General features: G+C 43.6%; 1 protein-coding gene and 1 long non-coding RNA gene across 10 annotated transcripts in view; one reads left to right on the top strand and one right to left on the bottom strand.

Annotated features, from left to right (window-relative positions):
* Positions 1–6,735, top strand: part of LOC142580142 (uncharacterized) — a 12,313-nt gene extending 5,578 nt beyond the window's left edge. For both annotated transcript variants that reach the window (XR_012827584.1, XR_012827585.1), the window contains one exon: positions 5,228–6,735. This is a non-coding gene — a long non-coding RNA (uncharacterized LOC142580142). The remainder of the gene's footprint in view (positions 1–5,227) is intronic.
* Positions 5,168–23,632, bottom strand: LOC142580141 (uncharacterized). Of its 8 annotated transcripts, none has more exons than XM_075690976.1 (5): positions 22,496–22,864; positions 19,947–20,017; positions 16,802–16,898; positions 6,846–6,907; positions 5,291–5,418 (listed from the first exon to the last, which is right to left on the bottom strand). In XM_075690976.1, the coding sequence occupies exons 1-5, from the start codon at positions 22,512–22,514 to the stop codon at positions 5,371–5,373; spliced, it is 297 nt and encodes a 98-aa protein (XP_075547091.1). In that variant the 5' UTR covers positions 22,515–22,864; the 3' UTR covers positions 5,291–5,370. The 8 variants fall into 8 exon arrangements, 3 of the variants coding, with proteins under 3 accessions (XP_075547090.1, XP_075547091.1, XP_075547092.1); XM_075690977.1 differs by having other exon boundaries at positions 6,796–6,907; positions 22,496–22,656; XM_075690975.1 differs by lacking the exon at positions 16,802–16,898 and having other exon boundaries at positions 5,168–5,418; positions 22,496–23,632.

The following is a 23,632-nucleotide window of genomic DNA, read 5'->3' as shown; positions in this document are numbered from 1 at the left end:
ATGTCAAGAATTGCTGGATAAAACACACTTCTCTCTTTCAGAAAGAGATAATTGAAATGTTTTGGAGGTTGTCCTAATTTCCTGCCTCTGGCTTAAGCATGTGTGCAAGATGCAAGCATTAGGTCCGTAGAATTGACTGCACCATTTGAAGGTGCACCACTGTAAATGTTTGGTTTGCCTGCAAGACTGAAACATGCTTTGTTAAGAGTCTTATGGCTTTGGTAAATATTACGTCTCAATGTCCAGAAATACGTCTCAAGATGTTGAACTTTAAAGGGGTACTTACATGATATTGTCGCAGGAAGAAAGCAGGCGCACGAGTGTAAAATAATCTATATTTACAACTGATGTTAATGGCGTTCAGGCAAGTGCCAGACTTCGTCTTCATCTAGTCTAATCCAACTTCTTCCTTCCCTTCACCGTAACGTCACCCTCCCAGCGGGGTAGCTCCGTCCCGGTGCAAGTTATAGAGCATCACTTAATGGGGGGACATAGGGCTTCAGCCTGGCGACGTGAACAACATCGCTGGTGACGTTGGAAGGCACTGAAGGCTGGCCGACTGGGGCGATCTCGTATGTCACGTTGGAAAGTTGGCGTAAGATCTGGTACGGACCAGAATAACGGCAAAGTAGTTTTTCCGACAAGCCGACGCGACGTGAAGGCGTCCAGAGAAGGACAAGGGAACCAGGTGAAAAATGAGTCTCGGTGCCGAAGGTCGTAGCGTCGCTTTTGAGAAGCTTGCGAGACAGTGAGGCGATATTGGGCTACTTCTCGGGCCTGGGCGGCTAAGTCAATAGCATTGCGAGCGTAACCAGTGCTGGGTGATTGTACTGCGGAAGGTAGCAATATATCAAAGGGCAAGGTGGGGTCGCGGCCATACAACAGGTACAATGGTGAAAATCCGGCAGTGTCGTGATGGGACGAGTTGTATGCAAAAGTGATGTATGGTAAAGCGACGTCCCAGTCGCAGTGATCGTCGGAAACGTACATGGCCAGCATTTCAGTTAGCTTGCGGTTGAGTCGCTTGGTGAGGCCGTTCGTTTGAGGGTGGTATGCGGTAGCACTCTGATGTTCTGTAGAACAGGAGCGGAGCAGATCGTTGACGACCTTCAATAGAAAGTAGCAGCCGCGATCCGTCAGCAACTGGTGAGGGGCGCCGTGGTGCAGGATGACGTCGTTTAGTAAGAAGTCGGCGACATCTGTAGCGCAGCTGGTTGGTAGCACTCGTGCGATGGCATATCTCGTGGCATAATCGTTGCTACAGCAATCCATTTGTTTCCTTTGATGGAAATTGGAAAGGGGCCAAGGAGGTCTAGGCCCACCCAGTAGAAGGGCTCTGTAGTGATATCAATTGGTTGCAGCAAACCAGCGGGAGGCATAGCAGGCGTCTTTCGGTGCTGACACAGGTCGCAAGAAGCGACATAACGGCACACAGAGCAATAAATGCCGGGCCAGAAGGAGCGTCGTGAAGTTGCTGGAGCAAGGCGAGTCGAAGGTGCTTGGGAACGACTAGGAGGAGCTCCGGGCCGTCTGGACGAACGCTGCGACGGTATAAAGTTCCATCGCGCAAGGTGAACATACGGAGGGACGGCTCATTGGGCGAGGAGCTTAGGCGTTCCATAAGTGTTCGAAGAACAGGATCTTTCCGCTGCTCGTTGCCAATATGGAGGAAGCCGGAGAGGGATAGTACACTGATGTCCGAGTCTGCATCAGTATCGTCCGGTTGATTTGCCATTGTGGCGGCTGGTAGATGACGTCCGCTGCGAAGTTCCGTGATTGTACCCAGCACCTCCACCAAAATGTTGCAGGAAGAAAGCAGGCCCACAAGTGTAAAATAATGTATGTTTACAAATGATGTTAATGGCATTCAGGCAACTGCCAGACTTCGTCTTCATCTAGTCTAATCCAACTTCTTCCTTCCCTTCACCGTAACAATATTTTTGACTATTCATTTCTTGCGTTAAATCAAGGTCCTAGACTTCTAAACCCTAGAAAAAATTGTGACAAGCTTCAGAGCGCAGTTAGTAATTTACTAACTTTTCTACAGCCAATTTCAGTGTCGTTTCTTTTTATAAAGTGGAACCTCGATACGATTCTGCTTAATACATTTTTCGAAATGTTGTTTTTTTTCTTTTCCCGAAAATCCGATTTGGTTGGATAATATGTTGGATGATATGATTTTCCTATGAGACACTTTATTTTCCAGTTCCTGTGAAGATCGTATCAACGAGGTTCTACTGTATTTCAGTTTTTAATTTATTTCTCATTAACCCTTTATTGACATTTGTTGCCTACAGGCAACATACCAGAAGTATGTTTGTCTTGCCTAGTTTCATTGTTCAGTACCAAGATTCTGGCTAGGTGTCTTTGGCCAACACTGAATGAGAGGCAGCAACTGTCATTTGTTAGTTTAGAGCAGGAATACTCGACGAGGAAGAAGTTTGGCATGTGACTCACTGTCTTCTAAAAGTAAGGTCAGAGGATACAGGCCGATGCAAGATATGATAACTGCGGTGGTGTCACACATCTGAAGTAAAGCAAAAGAAATGTACACCTATGCTTCATATGTGATGAGAGCTGTCTATACAAATTGAAAACAAAGCCTCAGGTGGCTTGGGGTGAAGCCCACTTCCAGATTCCTGCCTGGGGCTATTGTATTAAATAATTACCCCTTCATATCAGTAAAATCATAAAACTTCCCACATATTTATTCATGAGGTGGAAATGTGCACATCAGCTGCTGTGAAATATAACCTCACCGAGCATTCGACCTCACTCAACCTCAAATTTGTCCATGAGGTTGCCATTGCCATAGCTAAAAAATTTTAACAGCCAACCAATGTTGCATCACTTTGGGAGGTTGAGATCAGCTTAGGTTGACTTCATTATGTCAGCCGTGTGAACCTTGTGAGGTTGGCCATGTTTGCATGGAAGTCTAATTCTATGGGCCCCTGTAGAATCCTGGGGTGCTATAACATAAAATGATTCGAAACTTTTCTATTCCAATTCTGCAATCAGCCCACCACGATTGGTCAAAACTTTTTCAGGCCACTCCAAACTTCACCCGTCTGTCACGCGACGTCACGAAAACCGTGATGGCTCTCCATCTGATATGCATGTACACACTGATAATGAATGATTAAACCACACAAAAGAAAAATAGTTATTCCTGATTCAACGCCTTTTCACCATTAGCCCTCTGCTATTGGTTCAATGTTATTTGGCAACACCCACCTCGCCTGTCTGTCACGCGACCTCACAAAACAGCAAAAATTCACTGCATCAAAGTGACGTGTCCGCGAAAAAAAAATGCATTAATATGCCGAACAAAACTGAAAATTTTTCTGAATAGCCAGAGACTGCCCCGTTCTGAAAGGAATAGAATATGGCTGCCCGCCAATCACTCAGGCCCTCGCTACTCGCACCTGCCGGTCAGCATGTATTTATTTGCACATGATAAACCTTTTTGCATGAGAGTAAAACGTTATCGAGCCCTTGCGGCATGTATACAGCATCACTCTGCCAACTCTTCCTTGCTGAGGATCCGTTTTAGCGGCATACTTATCCTTCTGTTGCAAGCCGCCGCAATTTTCGACCAGCCACCGCAAGCTAAGTAAGGTGAAGCGGAGCAATCGGAGAAGCCAGCACCACCCTCTTCATGCGGTTATCTATTTTCACTGTGCTGGCTCAGCCCCATCGAAACCCTCTCCACTAGACCGTACTCCTCACCTCTTGTCAGCCAATTAGATAAGAAAAACCGCTGAGTGTAGGCAATGTTATTGGTTTTGAAAGTGAACAAAGGTGACCTCCTATAAACGAGGAGAGTGTTTGATTGGGTTGTTCAGACCACGCTGCAGGTCACCGCCCAATGCTTGCACCGGTGGTTACGTAAATTTGATGTCAGGAGATTGGAATCAAAACAGTTTGAAATCATTTTATGTTATAGCGCCCCTGAATGTGCTTTACTTTAGGTGCGTTCGATTCGCCTGCACCGCCTGAACGAGTTCACGACGTGTTGCACCCAGCCATTTGTTCCAGTGGCGCCCGCTGAACCACTCCGTTCGTTTCAAAAGGTGCAGGGCTGGTTCATGATTTTGCTGCACCTACTCCGCTGTCGGTGCCGACTTGGTACAGGCATACAGGTGCGACGCAGCATTGCAGCAGAAAATCCAGCACATGGGCGCAAGCGCCATTAAAAGCCCGCTTACGCACGTCTGATGTGTCTACAAGTGTGGTTTGTAGTTAGGCCCACAAGCTGATACTTGTAGTTCACGATCTTTCAAATGTACGCACTCTGTGCACATTAATCGGGCATAACATAACACCTGCACCGCATCTGCACCTTGCCATTCGTTTCGAGTGTTGCGCTGTGCCTGCACCGCAGAAACAAGCTGCACAATTTCTGAACTTCTTGTGAACCTCCGTTAACTGGTTCACAGTTGTGCAGATGAATTGAACAGACCTTTTAAGTGCTTCCACATGAAGTTCTTATTTGCCCTTACGTTGCTTGGTGGCCTGATGACTGCTTTGATTCAATTGATTCAAATGTTAGATTCAACATTGAAAAAAATTCAAGGATATGAATGCTCATGAAGGCCAAAATTCAGTGACATACAAATGCATTAATTCTGCACATAAACAAAATATTGTCAAATTTCCTTCTTCCTAGCTGCATTCAGTTAAGCATGCTACTAAGTTGGAATTGCTGGAAAAGTGTAAAAAAAAAGGCAATTCTCTTTTATAGTGTAGACTGATAACTGGCCTTACGGCCAGAATTGACGTGCTTACCTTGAGGAGGATGCTTTAGTTCAGTGCCAACTCTAATCTCTTTATTCAAATACATGTAAAATGCAGAAATGCTTTTGAGACAACTACTCGAATAATTTCAATGAAATTTGTTGTATTTGAGAGAAAAAGTTAAATTTTAGTCATTCTAGGCTGCATAATCTTGATTTAGGACCTTCAATATTTACGAAAAATTGCTGAGAGTCAGTAAGCTTAAAAAATATAAGCACAAAGTTTACAATGTCATAGCTTTTGTATCAAGTTGGAAACTTCATATGAAAGTCCTTTTAATTTCACAATTTTCAAAATTTCCTGCCACAAAACATTGCCCCCTAAAACAGTGGCTACATTTCAGCGTTTTTTTTTTTTAAACAGAACCAACCTCATCGAATTCTGTTGCTGGCTTCAGAGAAAAACTATTTCTCTTTTCCCATGTATTCAGATAGGAGCTCCCGAGATAAAACTGCCTCCAAGTCAGGTAAACCATTGTATTCAAGGACATAAGGAGGAGGAGGAGAAGAAAAAACATTTATTACAGAAAAGAAAGGAAAAGCAGGTGTCTTTCTGCTTGTGTGGGAGGCGCCCTTAGTCCAGGACTCCTGCGGCTCTTGCTGTCTCCCGGGCTCGCCACACCTGGTGTAACAAGAATTGTGTTCTCATCTGAATTACTGGAGTATACTTTTTCCTTTGTCATAGGTGGAAAAGTAATCAGCAACGTTCTCACACCTATACTGTCCTTATTGGTATGTAGTGTGACTAAATTCTGCTTCTGCATTAGTTGTGTTGATAGCATGCTTGTTCCAAATTCTTATTTGTTCCTTTTGCTAATTTTCATTTTGTTCACAGAACTTTCCAAAAGGGGAACGTATCCAATAAAATAAAGCACTAATTTACTTTCATGCTGAAGATTCATAACTCTTACAAATTGATGTGGTTTCTACCTGGTGATCTTCACTGCACTAAAGAGTTATGAGCTAGGTACTAGGGTATCCCAGCAACATCATGAGCAAGCAACACCATCTTCTCTCATCTCTTAGAGAAAAAGAAAATTCCTTATAACTTTACTTCACTCTGCAAAATGCTTAAATCATAAAAATATCACTCGTTTTTTTTATTTTTACATATTATATTACACAAGCGCATATTAAACAATGAACAGTACTCCTCATTGTCTTCTCCCATCCAGTCATCCCTGGCCCAAGACTATGCAACTGCCAGGTCAGCAAGCCAAATTAAAGAAAGTGTACCACACATGAAATAGGACGCTGAAAAACTTAGATAAACTGTGTTGTAGTTTAACGTAACCCCCCTCCTCCTCCTACATGACAAAAACTTGTTTGCATGTCAAGGTAGCATCAGAAAATACTAAAGTTCTTTTCTGATTGAAATTAAAGCTGGAAAGTATTCTATCAAGTGCAGAGGGCACAAGAGCATTAGCAAATAGCGTAGCTTTCAAGATTTTTCACACAGTGCCTATAGGTTGCCTTGATGCTGCCTCCAATCTCCCTTGTACTGAAGCATGCATACACATTATACCTCCATTGATACCGAAGTCCCACTCAAAAGTCTCTGGCCACCGCAAATCATCCCGCACGTACCGCTGACAAGGTGTACATCTTTGGAGAATTTATTTCTGATTCAAACATCTGATGGGCCACAAAACTATAAATTTCGATATGTCACCAATAACCAAAACACAAATTAATATTCCTGCTTGCAGGGACACAAACTGATTGCTGTTACTGAACAGCGCTCCGTGGCATTCAAGTGAAGAATGATCTTGATCGTCACTTATATGAATAATCATTCGGTTGTATGGCTGGGATTCCTAGGTCATGTGAATTGCAGTGGAGCTGCTTAGTGTAGTGACTGACTTGGGGCTGCTCAATATTTTTTTTTTTTTTGATGCCACTCTAATGTCCGCCAAATAAAAGAAAATGTTTCTTTCTACATTGTGTCTTATCATTGCTTTGCAATTTGCAAGCACAGTACAGCAAAAAGGGGCCTTGCCTTACAATGGTTGTATTTGAAATAGGCAATAGCTATTTATTTCGGCATACATGCTGCAGTTTGTGCTCTGCAGGTCTCCAAGCATGAGTGCCTGCTTCCGAGAAGACGACAGCTGTAAGAAACAAATGACTCTGCGTCACACAACTACAAAAACATGAAATTGCCTGCTTTATGATAAATACAAAAAAATGACAACTCGGGCAGACTGGCAGAGCAGTCATCAATAATAAAACAAGACATTGCACAGTTTATTTGCCTGAGAAATGAGGTCTGCACATCAAGCTTAGCAGTTCTCTGCAGCTTGCTCGCCTTATACAATCAGTCCACATTGTTAGTTTGATGGATTTCACAGTTCTCTTTAACAATCTGCCTGTCCCTTACTTCACCAAATCTGTTGTTGCTGTGAACACCACTGAAATTACAGTGGAATCTCATTGATAAGTGTCCAGGCAATCGTAGCTGCCATTCGTTTTAACATCTAATTCAACAAACCAGTTGGGCAAGGGCCTAAAAACCAGCAATTTGGAACCATCAAGTTACAGTGCACAGGGCTGGGCAAACACTTTGAAATTGGGTTCTAACAGCACAGAAGGTTAGCACTACCCGCCATGGTTGCTCAGTGGCTATGGTGTTAAGCTGCTGAGCACGAGGTAGTGGGATCGAATCCCGGCCACGGCAGCCACATTTCGATGGGGCCGAAATGCGAAAACACCCGTGTACTTAGATTTAGGTGCACGTTAAAGAACCCCAAGTTTCCAAAGTCCTCCACAACGGCATGCCTCATAATCAGACAGTGGTTTTGGCACGTAATACCCTACAATTTAATTTAATTTTAAGGTTTGCACTACCTTTCCAAATGCAGGCAGATTTAGGTGAACAATCACATTTAAGGTGGAGCTTATGTGCTGCTGATCTATGGTGTAAAAACACACATTTTGCTTTAAGTTGGCCTTGTTAATCAAAGAAATATATGTGCCATAGAATCTTGACTGTGGGTAATATTAGTGATAGCCACATTAGACAACTGCACCCGTCCTACTGGAGAGCTTCTTTGCATTCTCATGGGAGGAACTTTTGAAGTTCAACCATGTTATAGTTCTGTACAGCGAGGGCAATTTCATCTCAAGGCCAATGAACCAGGAACGCAAAACATTTCTCTATGGAGTGAACAGCGTACCCTACTTTTTTAAACTTACTAAGCTGATTGAGCATATTTTTTCTGTCCATATCGCCAACAGCAATCTGCCAGTATCCAGAATGAAGATCAATAGAAGAGAAATAGCTGGAATTGTGGAGGCAGTGAAGGGCATCGTCTATATTTGGGAGCGGGTAGACGTCCTTCTTAGTAATTTTGTTCAGATGACGGTAGTCCACACAGAAGCGCCACGTGTCGTACTTCTTAACCAAAACCACAGGTGACGCCCAGGGACTCGAAGAAAGCTTAATGATGTTTTTATCTAGCATTTTGTTCACTTCACTTAGAATTACTCGGCGTTCAGATGCAAAAACTTCATATGGTCATCGGTGAATAGGCGTAGCATCGCCAGTAGAAATCCAATGCTGGACCGCGAGCGTCTGGCCTAAAGGGCGATCGTTTGAAGTAAAAGATATCTCGGTAGGACGATAATACTTTGCAAAGGCTGTCAGCCTGCGCAGAGAACAGGTCCACCGCAACCATTTTCTTTATGTTGGTATCGGTGCCCGAGGCTGGTGCGAGGGGCATGCTAAGCTCAGAAGAACCATCGCTTGATAAAGCTGCTACGTGATGGTCGCCGAGACAATCAACGTTGACGAGGCAAATACCTTGCAGTAGGATTTGCTTTCCCAATCCAAAGTTAAAGATAGGCATGCGAGTATGGTTAGCAGTAACAGTCAGAATGCTGTGAGGCACGGTGACGTCATACTGTAGTGGAATGTTGGGCAGGCGAGTGACGAGGTACTCGCCATCAGGAACAGGTGGACAACACAACAGTTCAGTATAGGCTGTTGACTTCGGTGGCAGGCGAATAAAGCAGGAGGGGCGTAAGCGGCACTGGGGTGCGTTAGAAGGTTCTATGAGAATCGGCACCTCAAGGCAAAGGGTACTGGCAGAGCAGTCAATAAGCGCAGAATGCGCAGAGAGAAAATCGAGTCCGAGAATTAGGTCATGGGGCAATGAGCAATCACGGTGAAGAGGACAGGAGTGTGGTGGCCGGCAACGCTGACACATGCCGTACATATGCTGATGATAGGCACAGTACCGCCATCCGCAACGCGGCCAATGCGTGCTGACGCTGGGGTGAAGTGCTTTTTCAGTCTTCTTCGGAAGGCAGCACTTATAATATAATAGAAAGATGTGCTCCTGCATCGATGAGTGCAGTGACAGATGTAATGGTTGGAGTCAGGCATGAAATAGATGGTAGCTGGCCCATGCGATCATCAAACTTACCCACGCTGAGGACGTTGTTGAAGGGAGAGACTTGTTCTCATCAAGAACGAGGAATCTGGGATTTATTTACAGTATCTGCATGAGAATGTTACACTTCATCAGTCTAACATGACTGAAAAAGGAATGCACCCTGAAGAGCCGCCAACAGCTCCTTAAATACACTGTCCTCCGGAAATCCCTAGGTGACGGAACACAGCAGTTCACCGCCGACCAATTCGGAGCGTCCAAAGTCATCATAACCAACCCGCCTTTGAGGGGGAGGGTTTACGCACTCACTTCTGCACAGGTTGCACTGACCACACCGAGGTGAGAGGGTTTTCGCAGACACTGTGCTTGACCCGAGCAGGCGCCTCTTTATCCCAGAGTTGACCCTGCAGTCAGTGGCCGCCGCATCTGTCTGTTGACTGACGCGTGAGACGGGTTCTAAGCTGCATGAGACGGCACCACAAAATATCTTCCAGGAGCTCCCCTGCTCCAAGCAGACCTTCAAGGTGTACATGCTAACAATACTTGCTCCGCCCACTGTGTCTAGCCATCTCGGCGCCCTTCCGTTGGGGACGCGGCGCATTGTCCTCCTTACAAAACCAGTCGCCGCCACAGCCATGGTGGCGCCGATGGGCTGGGGACTGATGTCTGGTCGTCCTTTCAAAGCTAGTCGTCACAGCAGACCTGGTGGCGCCTTTCCGTCAGTCCCTTCCTCAAAGATCGCCAGCCCCCGCTGGTCGAACGTAACACAGAATACCTGTCAATGCCAAGAAAGTTTTGGTTCGTAGGTAACATGAGCAGAGAATTTGAGGGCAGGGTCGACAACACAGCTTCAGCTCCAGAAGCTGTAGTGCCTAGTTTTTTGGCTGCATCCAGGAGGCGATAGGCGGCGAGGAGAAGTGACGGGCCTGGGGCGAACGAGACTGATGGCGTTGAGGTGAGGGCGAGTGGCTGTAGCGAAGGTTCGGAGGTGGAGCATCAGTGGCAGTGGGTTCTAGACGGGTGGCATAGGGAACAGTAGGTCCAAAGGTGCAGGAATAAGCGCAGGTGTATGTCCGAGGAGGTGTATGTCCATTGGTTGCGGCAGTGACGAGCGATGTGGTCGATGCGACAGCAGTGGAAGCAGATCAGCTTGTCATCAGGGGTACGCCATTTGGATGGGTTGCGATATGTGGCAGAAAAGGAGTGCCGGGGACGAGGAGGGCCGCTAGAGAACGGGGGAACGCTGGGTTGAGTCGTTAAACACACAGAGTTCAGACCCATGTTCTCAAATTCCTGACGACGGCCTGAATCCTGGCAATTGTGGTTGCTGGCGGGTCGAGAGGTGTCGCGGAGAAGGCTGGCCAACAGGTGGCCTCGAGCTGGCGGCGAACAATACGGGTTAGGTCATCACAGGTGGTCGTCTGATGTGGTCGACCCTCACATGTCGACTTAGCAGCAGTGTTGGGTAGCTGCGTGATGTGGTGTGTGATACGGCGGCTCTTAGCTTATTCAAGGTGACGGCATTCATTTATCATGGCGCCGATAGGAAAGACGTTGCCGAAAACAAAAAATTGAAAGCATCGTCGGCGATGCCTTTTAGCCACCTTTTCTGCTTCAGGCATAGTATCGTGGGCTTTGTGGCAAGAGCCAAGACGTCTAGGATGTATCAAACGTATGGCTCTGTAGATGTCTGGACACAAGGCGCAAGAGCCTTTCTCGCGACAACCTTGCGCCTGAAGGGGTCACTGAACAGTTCTCGTAGCTTTACTTTGAAACTGTCCCAGCTAATTATCTCGTCATGTGTTTGGAGTCACATGCGTGGGGTGCCACCGAGATAAACGATTACATTAGCAAGCATAATTGTTGGATTCCACCTGTTATTAGCACTGGCGCATTCATAGAGCTTGAGCCATTCATCAACGTCCTGTCCCTCCAGGCCACAGAAGAGACCAGGGTCACGATGTTGGGCAACCATGACAATAAGAGCAGTTGGACAAGCTGAAGCCGTTGCAGATGCGGTCTCGTCACCGGGAGGTATGGTGACAAGCTCGATATGCCGACCACTTCGGAGTGCCGTGACGAGGACGGGGATCGCTAACCTCCACCAGAATGTTGCAGACACAGACGAAATACAGAGATGAAAGAGGCTATTTACATGCTATTTACACTGGAGCCAGACAGGCAGGCCAACACTCGCTCATGCCATGAGCCCAGACACACTTGATCTCTTCCTCGCAGCGGCTCGTCTCTTGAGCATCTCTCGATGAGATCGTAATAATATGAATGTCTGTACTACATAGTGTGGTGTGTAGTGCATGACATGATACGGTAGATGGAGAGAGACAAGAAGCAGACGAGAACGAATGTGCACGCAGAGGCGAATTCTGTACTGGATGGAAGACAACGCTGAAGAGCGTCCGGCACGTGAGCATGCAGCACTAGAAGAAAAAAATAAAAGGAAAAGGCATCCAATCAGAAGAAAACACGGAGCTTCCACGGGCCAATCAGGAAAGGACAAATCGACCAGAGCGGCAGAAAAGCGAGGTGCGCTGGCAGAAGAAGGGAGAGTTCCGGGAAGCGACGCCAAGAGAACGTCGGCCACCGGACCGGGAGTTCAAGACCGGCCGGCAGGTTCCGGACCCGAGCCACCAGGACTTCACCCAACCGGGACCTCCTGCCAACCCGTTCCTGGGCTTCGCCACTCTACCCGATCATGAACTGCTGCTCGAAACCAGCGAGTTTCTGCGCCCATGGGCAGAACGAGAGCAGTCGGGCTATGGGCCTGAGTTCTACGCCCAGCTGCCTGGCCAGAACGCCACCACCATCTGCCGCCGCCTGCCTTTCCTCTTCAAACTGGAGCCACTACACTCTGGTCGCCTATTCATCTATCGATCCCATCGACATTGCGGTGACACATTACATTTTTTTCTGTTTTCCAAATCCCCTTCACTAATGAGAAACTTCGCAGCATCCCCCCTTCAAGTATTTATTGAAGAAAACTTTCAATCAAGAATTCATTCATGCTGATGTAATTATGCAATGAATTACAGAACTTCATTCAACTTGCTTGAACAATGAATAAAGAAATTAAATGGAAACCATTAGTCGGTTGGACTACACCTTAACGTGCAACATAATTGGTGAATGTATATCCATAATTTATTTCCTTCCATGTCCAGTTAATGTACAGTCCCAGTTAATTTCATTGCTCTCAGAAATTGTCTAATTTTTTTTTGTACTTGCAATTACTATGACCACAGCTAAAGTAATGCAAGGCGGCAAATTATTCACTGCTGCCAAAAACCTAAATTTTTTTTTTTGCCACTTGTCGGCAGCAACGCAAGTGGAAAACTGCTTAGCAAGATATGTATCTAGCAAATACATATGCAGTTGGCATCTTCATAACAACAGAGAGGTGGATCATGCTACACTGAGGCTCAACGGCTAACTGGACAAACCTAGCTGAGCTAGACAAGGGTGGACCAGTGCATGGCACTGGCTCGGGTCAGGCCAGGGAAAAGTGTCCATGCAGTGCTCTACTTTTATGCACTGTTTTCAAGTACTGAAATTTTATCCTTAAAAATTTCTTGGTCATGCTAGCATACTATGCTCTTCTATGTCCATCACAGTTGCCTCTCATTTTCACAACTACCTAAGCTTTATAGCTCAAAATAGCTGTAAAAATAAGGTATACTGAAGCATACACTAATGTTTTGTTTACGTGTTCCTGTCGTATGTTGAAAGGCAACGTTTTGGTTGCAAGGCGACTTTCAGTTGTGTTTTTCCTCGGTACCATGACAATGACGTATTGTCAAAAATGCATTCAACAAGAGAGATAGCAGTTGATGCCACAACGTCACGCTTACCTTTTAAGTAGCCGGAACACATTTTTACACAAAATGAATTCGCCCAAGGCGCACGATCACCAGGTCACTACAGATGTTGGTAATTAAAGCACTATTTATTTCACACAACTGTGGCACCTTCCTTGCAACTGTTGCATCTTCCTTTCCTTAAATTCTTTTCTTTTTCACACGGAAGGGGTGGTTTGCATAAAATTAAAATATCCGGATACACAAAAATACGGAGCAGTAAAGAAAGGTAAAAAAGCGGCAGATGAGCAATATTCTCGCTCCAACGTAGTGACAAATGAGCTGCTGCAAATGCTTCTTAACAGTCATGCTTTAACGGTGCGAGTGGTGCCTGCATTATGTTTAGAAAAAATTTACGATGCACTAGCGATGTTTTGTTTCGTTTAACATGCGAAAGGTAAACAGCGCGACTCCGCTGTTATACTCTGCGTTGTCGCAAACTAGTGAAAGGCGTCAAAACGCATATACAGCGCGTAAATGGATAAAGTAAGGCTATCAAAAGCTCACTTTAAGTGCAAATCGGAGCGTCGAACCTATGCGTCTTGTTGGAAAGACGAAGCGAGTGCTCTTCAAAACGCAATAAACAATGGCCACATATCGATTTATCAATAAAGACCGTTATAAAACGCTTCTGTGTACTGGCGGTGCAAAAAATAGAAACTGTTTGAAGAATTTAAACCATTAAAACTGGGACTGAATCCTTCAATGACACGGACGTCCTGCAACAAACCAATGGAATAACTTCCGAGCACGGAAAACAAGATTAACGCTTACAAAAAAAAGATGGCTTTCCTAGTTTCTGTTTCGGTTTCTGATGCATGAAGCGCCACCTGCTTCCTGCAAAAAGTGCCATGGCAGCTTCCTGTTTACTTTTCGAAGTTGGCGTAACTAACGCAGCTGAGTCTCGAAGCTTTCGTGTGCAGTTAAGCATAACGCAATGTCATTAAATAGATGCTGTGTGTATTTGTGGAGCCTCTAGAAAGTCCTGCACCGATACGTGTGTGTCTTTGTATACGCGCCATCTCTGGAGGTAAGCAAACCCTCTCAGCCAGCTTGCGCCGACCTTCGTTGCAAGGGCAATATTTGTAATTTAACTACATGCTTTATCGGTATACAGCTGCATCTGACTGCCACTTTCTTATTGGCCTGATGAAAAGTGGTATTGAAACCACTACATGGGTAATACCGTAACCGTAATCTCTACCGTAATCTACCGCAATCTTCACCTGCGTTTTCGTTTCCTTCAGTTCTAGTTCGATTTCAAAACAAGATCCCATTTGTTGGTACTCATCCTTCATTATATGCTTAGCATGTTGGCCTCGCCCGATTTGTCCAGAATAATATATATATATCATCGCCTTATAACAGACACGTCGGTATCGGAGAAGCTCGCAGGTGGGTGTGCCGTTTTCACTGCCTAAAGTGCGTATGAACGACGTAGATAATGACATATAGTGATTCATAAATAACTTGGAGTAAAGAAATGCTGTGTTGCTGCGAAATTTTAGTAAAAACAAAGCAAAGATACGCCTGAAATGTTTTTCAGTGAAATATTTGTGCACATACTTGGGGACGTCTTCTGAAACGTTCCACTTCGGCGATAGTTTGCCTAGGCAACAATTTCGCCTTCAGGCGCGCGCTGAGATGATAAGATTGCATAACAAAATACAAATTGCATAGCAAAATACAGCGGCGACTACCAGCTGATGCTTTTTGCGGGAATTACAATATATGTAGCAATCAAAATGCAAGAAAAAGTAGCAACAGAAAAAAACAAATTAAACACCTGTGAGTTTACTCAACCATGCACTTGTGCATATATATGCGCTCACAGGTAGTTCTAGCTTTCTTTTATTATGTCCGTGTTTTGCTGCACTACCCAGATACCATTCCATGATGACCGACCAACAAGCCCATATTGCCACCCTTGTCGATTTCATTTCTAGTACAACAGGCTTTTTTTCAATATGTTCCTCGGGATTCCGGGCATACTGTTGCCCTCATTGCCATGGCTGCCAGCAGCATGTGTGTCCTAAGGTTCTGTATTCATAACAAGCAGCTTCCACAGGATATAAAATCGGTGTTTACTGGTTGCGCACTATTCGGATGTCGGTCACGGAAAAAGAATTTTGAAGATTGTACGTGCTAAACAACTTCAGCAGGCGTGTCTCCACAGAGATTACCTCAGCGTGCAGATGTTTGATCAGTATGAGCCGTGCGTCGCAAGGAATCTTCTGTGGAGGCACCTGCACTTAGCTGATCAGGTCACCAAGTTCCTTTGACAACCTCAAATAAGACTACTATAAGCTCATGTGAACAAGGATTGACAGAAAGCAACAAGTGATGTCTACGTTTCTGAAAATGTCATCCTACCCAACAGTGTGTGCAAAGTTCTTGGCCTCGGTCCAAAATTTGCCCAAGCTACCAGCTGGACTAAACCGGAACTTCCCTGTCCGTCATAAGTAAAGTGTCCAGAAGAGCCCCGCAAGAAGATGGTGTGAGGATGAACTCTGAAGGTTTAGATGCCCTGTTGTGATGCAAGCCCCAACCTTCCAAGTTACCTGTAAAATGTGGTCTTACCTGAAGAGCAATTCATTGTGTGTCATACCAGCTGACAAAGAGGGTGGTTTTGCAGTTTTTTCCTTTACATGTTTCTTGGAGAAAGCCAGTCAAGCAATTTCTGCAGTGTTCAATGAGCGTAAGGATGTATCACTTATGAAAGTAGCAGCGAAACCAAGTGAAATTTACAGAAAGTTGTATCTCGATAAACTAAGGAAAAGTTCAAAGATGTAATTTTTAGTAAGTGCACAAAGAGGATGTTCCTTTTCGGGTCATAATTTCCGAAAGGGGTACCTGGCAGAAACAAGCTGCCCCGTACCTGGTTTCAAAGCTGAACGTTAAAGAGATTGATGACCAGTTTCTTGTAAAAGGTTCTGACGAATCCTTGATTTTGTTAGGTTTCACGGCAAAAAGGGCTTCAAGGCCTTCTCAGCTAAGGTCAAAGAATTATATTATTCTATCCTGCTCAATGACCTTATTCAATGTGTCGAGGATTGTATTGACAAATATGGCGCCGTAAGGTTTTCACAGGAAGCAGGTTGTTTCAGTAGAAGGGTATTTAGAATTATGGTGTTTTTACATGTCGCCAACCTTTGCGCAGTGGAACAATAGGCTGCATGCAGAAGAAAGGCATTTGCATAGGGTTGTGTCTGGCTCCCGTCTTTAGCAACCTATATTTAGCACAATTAGATAGGCACATATATGACCACCTCACGGGACTAACAGTTTTTCAGCGAGCTTTTAGATTGGTCAACAATTTTTTCGTGTTTCTGGATTTCCCTAGTTATAGTTTTCTAGAAAAATGTCCCGATGTCTAAGATTTTTTGCGAGTGTTTGAGACCTCTTGAAGTGACTTTTGAAGTGCAATACGTTTCAGTTTCTTGACTTTCAGTTCATCTCTACTGATAGTAGGACTTGCTGGGCTTACAGTCCATGAGCTAAGAAACCTAATTTCATTCAGCCCATTTGAATTTGGTGAAGAGGGGCATAACTAATAGGGATGTCTTTCTGCCCACTGCTGCGCATGTGGATGTAGGCCGAAATTCAAAAAATGTTTTATTGTTGCAAAACACGGGGACCATGTTACACGTGAGATAATCAAAGCGGGAGAAATTCTACGTTTAAAGGATAGTTGCATAAGCACCCCTCTATCGCTCTCACTGACAAGGAGATCAGTTACCTCGGGCTATCACCACGTTGAATTTTGTGTGGCTTTGTCGTGGCGTTCTAAGCATGGCTGGTGGGCTATTGTGTGACTGTATAAATAGCGATGCTTTCTGAAAAGAAAAGAAACAGTTGGAAGTTCAGCGCTCCGTTCTCTCTTCTATTCCTTCTGGTGGCTTTGTGCTGTTAACCTGACTTTGAAGCATAATTTATCAACAAGCCCAATCTTACACCCTTCATAACATGTGTTTCAAGAACGTCCTAATGAAAACCACTTTCCAGCAATCGGCTGCAAGTCTTAAGGAGGCTGGTTACCCTAAACACGTGTTGGTGTCGGTGGCAGAAAGGCTGCTCAAACAGGAACTTTCGAGACGATGCCTCCATGCAAATGCAAGAGCTAGCAGCCGTGACCAGGTGAAAACCGCTGTGATTCCGTATATACACCAGATATCACATAGCCTGAAAAAGATAGGACGCCAAGGTAATGTGCGGGTGTTTTTTCAGCTCCAAGTAAGCTAAGCACCTTGTGTAAAACCACTAACCCAATAAGGACAAATAAGCCGGTTTGTGGTAGCATTGCAAAGATGAGTTCGTCGGATGCGCTGTAGGAGTGTTCTATCATATTCCATTGTCATGCGGTAGATGCTACATAGGCCAAACCGGAAGATGCATTAATGAACACTTAAGAGAGCACAGAAATATAGTGTATCAGGTGACGATTTTCTTGCTTTGCATTGCAATACATGTCCATGTCGCCCTCTTCTAAATGACACCGCTATTATATACAGGGATAAGTGCAAGTGTGTAAGATTAATAGTAGAAACTGGGCAAATCCTATCGGCCGCTGACCAATGTATCAGCAAACTATCACTATCATTGTCCGTGAGAAAGTTAGATTATTTGCGCATGCCATGAAAGTTGACTGCATTTGCAATGGGTCATTTAGGTTTCTTGGTGTTTTCTTGTTGTACCGGTTTTAGACAGTGTGGCTCTACTCAGCCATATATACAGTCGACTTCCATTAATTTGATCATCTTTCTGGGATTTTACTTGCCAAAACCAGTTCTGATTATGAGGCATGCCCGTTAATTTGATCCTGACGGGACCATTGAGACTGGTCGAATTAAACAAAAGGCATAAAAAAACATTGAAACATGCCATTGCTTCACTTTGCAGTATTTGCCTTTAAAATTAACTTTGGCCGCGTTTCAGTTTAGCGCTACACCTGCAACCATCAACAGCTACCAACTCGCCCAGTTTACTATTTTTCTTAATGTTAGCTTCACTGCAATACAGCCATGTTATGCATAGAACCATACCAAGCAGGGAAAGGTACCATTGTTGCAAGACAGCACGTGTTCCCTAATTTACATACATGCACATGTGCAGTCTCCAGCCACAGTATGAGCACCAAGATGCCTAATAGGTGTATGGGCAGGCCTTCAGAGTTTGATATATTCACGCTCTTTTGTTCGCTTTTAACATCTCCTCGGCTTAACGCAGTTTTTTCAACTTACTGCCTTCCTTTTTGCTAGCTTTCCCAAAACACATGATTGTTTTCCACTTCTCTGTGCACGGCACATTTAGTTAAAGAAGACGTACTAGGCCTCATTAACGGTCTCATATAGGAGACATGTATGGAAGGTGAAAAAAGGACTCAAATCACCACTGAAACGTAAGAAACAGCTCTGAATGGCTGCCACTATGCTTATTAGGTGGCTAGGTTCTCCTACTGTGACAGGAAACTGCATGCCTGTATAATCAAGGAACATGTGCGATGTCCTGTGACAGTGGCCCTTTTCCATTCTCGGTATGCTTCACCACAGTAAGTTGCATATGTTTCAGCGCATAACACGGCTGTATTTGGGCGAATCTGACCAGTGAGGTTCGAATTATCCGACGAAGGCCAATTTTGAGATTGAAATAACAGAAATGTATTTCATTAAATAAAAAACAATCATCAGCAAACAACTTTATTTAAAAGGGGTGACTGTCTACTTCTATATCATTAATACATATTAAAAATGACAAGAGGCCAAGCATGCTGCTTTGAGGAACACTGGAAGTAACTGGCACTTCATGGGAAGGGCAATCGCTTATGCTGACAAATTGTTTGTGCTTAGTTAAGTATGCAGAGATTCAGCCAATTAAGTATGGCAGAAGATTTGCGATTTAGAGCTTCTCAATTAGAGTGTCAAACAAGCTCAAATGCTTTTCTGTCTGCAATACAGGAATATAACATCAATCTGGCCAGGTTTATCAAGAATGCTAGCAAATGCTTGCATGTATAAACCCGTGATCCAACTTCCAATAAATCGTTGAAAGTACCACTTGTGTGTGTCTCTTCTCTCGTCTGTCTTGTCTATGGTTTCTGTGCTAAGCACTAAAAAAATGTTGTACCAACAATGTTAAAAGTCCACCCTTGCAATGTAAAGTTCTTTTCTTCAAGAATACTCCACACTTCTCTGAAATGCGAACATATTTGTTATTCAATATTCAATAGGTCAGTTTCGTCAAATATCCATATTTAAATCTATCCAGAAATATCAGAATATGAAAACACCTACTACATATAGGCCTTGAATGGAGCAGTATGGCCTTAAATTCGTGTAACCAATGCTACTTACAGGGAACAAGAGGTGAGTCTGGGGTTTTATGTGCAATAACCACGACATGATTATGAGACGCACCATAGTGGGGGACTCCAGATCAATTTTGACCACCTGGAATTCTTCAATGTGCACTCAATGCATGGTAAACAGGTGTTCTTGCATTTCTTCCCCATGGAAATGCAGCTGCTGCAGTCGGAATTTGATTCTGCGCCCTTGGGATTAGCAGCACACAATGCCAAAGGCATTATGGGGGGTTTTGAAACTCAAGAGGTGGAAAAGAAACCGCGGCAAGCTTTAGAAGAGATGTTTTTTAGATTGTTTGACACATGTAATGCCAGTCACAACCAGGCCTCTGGTCAACTGATAAGTTTGTAAATGAGAGTGACTGAAAGGTGATAGTGTCTGCCGCACCAAGATGACATCAGGAACATGTTCACATTGTCCAAATGATAATTTTTACAGCCTCAATTGAGAAAAATCCGTTGGCTGCCTAAAGGCGAGGCATCCTTACTGCGCGACTAGAAATTACTAAGCAAAGCAAAAAAGTACCTGCTGTATATGTCCGCTCAGGAACTGCAGTTCCCTTTGAGAATGGTCACCACATGCACCTGACTTTCTCCCTAAAGATTCCAGTATGTGTAATTATTGACAGAAAGGAAGATTTGATAACTTTTAATTGCGTGTTCTCCAATTGAATACAAGTCAAATGGTCAACAGCTATTTGATTTACATTTGACATTTTGAACATTCGCACAGCACAAATATGTACTCCAGCCATACTCGAGAAGAATACCATCAGTGAAACACCTGACGAGTAGGGAAAAAAAAGCTTCGTTTTCAGGGCTCTGAAATTATTTTGCGTTTTGTGCAAGTGCACCGTCAGTAGCGTACCTACTGGTGATCAAGGGTTCAGCATTTAATATATCTGCTCTTACCAACACTAACAATACGAGATATTCCTCTAACAATTCTTTCCTTCCTCAAATAAACACTAAATTAAACCACCCCATATTAAAGCCTGCCGCACAACATTAACATTCAAGAGAGATAAGAAGAAATATTTACTATCGACAGTACTGGCTACAGACTCATTACTATGAACATATATTATATACAAATTTATTTTACCACTTTCAGTGCTTCTGTATTTGCCTAATGTATTGCTTTTATTCTCTATATCCCATTGTCTTTATTCTTTCCTTCCTTATATTTAGAAATTTTAAGCTTTTTGTCACACAGTATATATTTCACTTGTACTTTGCATATTGTAAGCACATTTTTGTTTCTAATTATATCGTACATTAACCTTGTGTTCTTTGATATGTGTCATCCCTATGTTTCCATAATGTGCCAATTACTACATTTTTATTTATTCATACACAGCATCTATTTCATTTGCTTGTATTTGTAAGCACCTTCCTTGTATTTGATTACTCGCTTCATTAACTTCATGTATTCTGATGTGATCACTGCTATGTTGCCATAATGTATTAATTACTATATTGTTAAACTACTAATAGGTCCCACTGACAGTTTTTGTAACTCCGGGACCTCCTTCGGTACTAATGATGAATGATGAAATAAAATTTAGGTATTCTGCATCAATTGTGTAATTATTAGGTATTAAACATCACCATTGCTAGATGTCATAGCGGCACCACTCCCCAGGTTTTGAGCCACCTCTAGTAGAACGAACAAGTGATCTTTTTTCATGAAGTGGATTGGCTTCCCACATGACATCATTAAGAATACACAAAGCAAGCCTCCTCATTTAGCTTATTTTTAGTAGGATATGAAGGCATAGTAACTGATGTACCTGTAAAAGTAAACACACTAATGTAAGACATGTAGATGTTTCTTGAGTCCAATGGTAGACTTGCCTGAGATAGCAGATTGTCTGCCACTGTTATCTACACACATACTATCGACTAAAAAAGTTTACGGACCACGGGATCTCAGAAAACGCTAAATATCCGAGCAGCCTTTAAAAGTAGCCAGTAAAACCGTACATCACAATGTTCGCATATACTAGTAGAGGCTGGAAATGGGAATACCAGGCTTCGTTTTGAGGCTGCGGAGATATTCAGCTTTTTGTGAGATCCCTTTATTCGTTAACTTTTTGGGTCGATAGTACATTTGTATGTGTGTGGTAGGGAAGGTATGAATTAGAGTTTCTCCAAAAAAGCAGGGCTTTGCTATAGATGTGACAGGCTGTAGATGTGCAGGCAAAGAGTGAAAAAGAATGCAATGTTTAATAATAGCACAGTGACGACAGCAAGCAAAGCAAAGTAGCAGAGGGGTACATGTGGTGGCAGAAACTTGCACTGTACCTATTGCACTTATATTCTTGTACTGCAGGTGAGTGCAGAGAGTAAGTTACCGCGACTGCACACTGTACAAAACATAAGCGCTCTATGTAAACTTCGTTTTGAGGCCATCATCACCACAATAACAAAAAAAAAAAAAGCTGCATCTCTAAGTCATACGGGAACACACTAGGTTCAAGTAAACTGCAAATAGCCAACACTACTGTCACTGTACAATGTCGTGTCCAATGAGGCAGGACATAGCCAAGGCCACATAGAATAAAAGTGACATTGGAGAGGAAAGGCTTTAGAGGAGGGTAATTTTTAACCACTTGCAGCTCTTTATATAGCATGGTGACATGAAGCTTTTTTTTGAGTAACCATTCGAGGAGAGATACTGTGTACGTGTAGGTAACACACCAATAAAATAGTTTCAGGGACCCTTTGGGTGATGAGGTTAACATTTAGTCTTTTTTTCTTTATGCACCCACAAGGTTCTGTTACATATGTACAGTTTTTCCGTGAACATTTTTTTTTCCTTATCAATTTGTGTTGTACCTGTTTTTTCACCAACAAGCTTCCAGTTGTGAATAGGTGCTTGTGTGTGTTCCTTACTTTCCTTGTATGATTTTGTTCTGTTTTCTTTAACTTCAGTCTTTCCTCAGCGGCAATGCTGATGTCATTGTTATTGATTTCTAGTGCTTTAAGCTAATATGGCCAGTCCTACACAATAGACAAAGAGTGAAAGAAATGCGCAACATATGCATGCTGGGATGTGAAGTGATTGCTTACGATGGGGCAGGGTGGACATCTTAGGGAATGATGGCTGGAACAATGTAATAATTGTTTTCTTTTTCACACTTTCTCATTGGTCTCAGCAGCATTCTGCTTACGTTATCATCAGCAGGTCTACCAGTAAATGATAAACAAATTCTGACATTATACCAGCTAATAACTGCCTTGCTCAGGATGGACAACTGAGCTATTTCATGATAGGAGTGTTTGAAAACTTGCATCAATACTGACTGAACGAAATGCTATTTTGCTTCAGCTACCTAGAAAGAACTAGCATTAGTGGGGTTGATCTCTTGATATGTCTTATGGTAAATGAATGGAGGTGCATTTGCCCATTTAGAATGAGAATAGTGGAAATTAATGGGACATTGAAAGACAGTTCAACATTCCGACGGTTGTTACAATTATGAAGGGCATGACAGTTCCCGTAGCATTACTGTTCTGCTTACCATTTAAAGGTTACCAGCTTACTGCTGTGGTTTGGACATTAAACTCTACATTCGACCTCACATTTGGCATTCTTGTTGCACCTGCCTTGAACCCCACCCTTTCCATGCATATGAGGTGTGTTGAAAAAGAAACCGAACTTTTGCTATAACAGCTTTGCTGCTTATGGTACAACATCTTAAGTGCTGTCCCCTTCAAAATAGTCCCCTCTACTGGCAATGCACTCTTCCCATCTTTTCTTCCATTTTTGGAAAGCCTCCTGGAATGCAATTTCTGGAATGGCATGCAGGTCTCTTCTCGCATTGTCCTGAATCTCCTCTACGATTTGGAAAGGGTCTAGGTCCGGAGAATATGGTGGGTGGGGCACAAAAGAAGTGTGGTGTTTCGCTAAGTAGCTGCGGACAAGGAGCGACATGTGAGCCAGGGCATTGTCATGATGCAACATTCAAGCCTGATTTTCCCACAATTCAGGCCTCTTACTGCACACAGAATCTCTCAAATATGCTAGGGTTCCCTGGCAAACTTTGTTTACCATCTAACCATGTGGCACAAATTCCTGATGGGCAATGCCTTTGCAGTAAAAAAACACAACCAACATCACCTTCATTTTTGACCGACTCATGCATGCTTTTTTTGGACGAGGAGAACCTTTGGCCACCCACTGCGACGACTGCACTTTCGTTTCAA

Source organism: Dermacentor variabilis, chromosome 4 (genome assembly GCF_050947875.1).
Source record: "Dermacentor variabilis isolate Ectoservices chromosome 4, ASM5094787v1, whole genome shotgun sequence".
Lineage (NCBI taxonomy): Eukaryota > Metazoa > Arthropoda > Arachnida > Ixodida > Ixodidae > Dermacentor > Dermacentor variabilis.
The sequence above is the reverse complement of the archived record's forward strand: the minus strand, read 5'-3'. Positions and strand labels throughout refer to the sequence as shown.

Coding starts and splice junctions, on each gene's coding strand:
- LOC142580141 (XM_075690975.1), bottom strand. Junction 6,908..19,946: donor TGAGCGGACATATACAGCAG/GTACTTTTTTGC, acceptor TGTTTCTTACAG/CTGTCGTCTTCTCGGAAGCA. Junction 5,419..6,845: donor CAGAGCACAAACTGCAGCAT/GTATGCCGAAAT, acceptor TTGTTACACCAG/GTGTGGCGAGCCCGGGAGAC.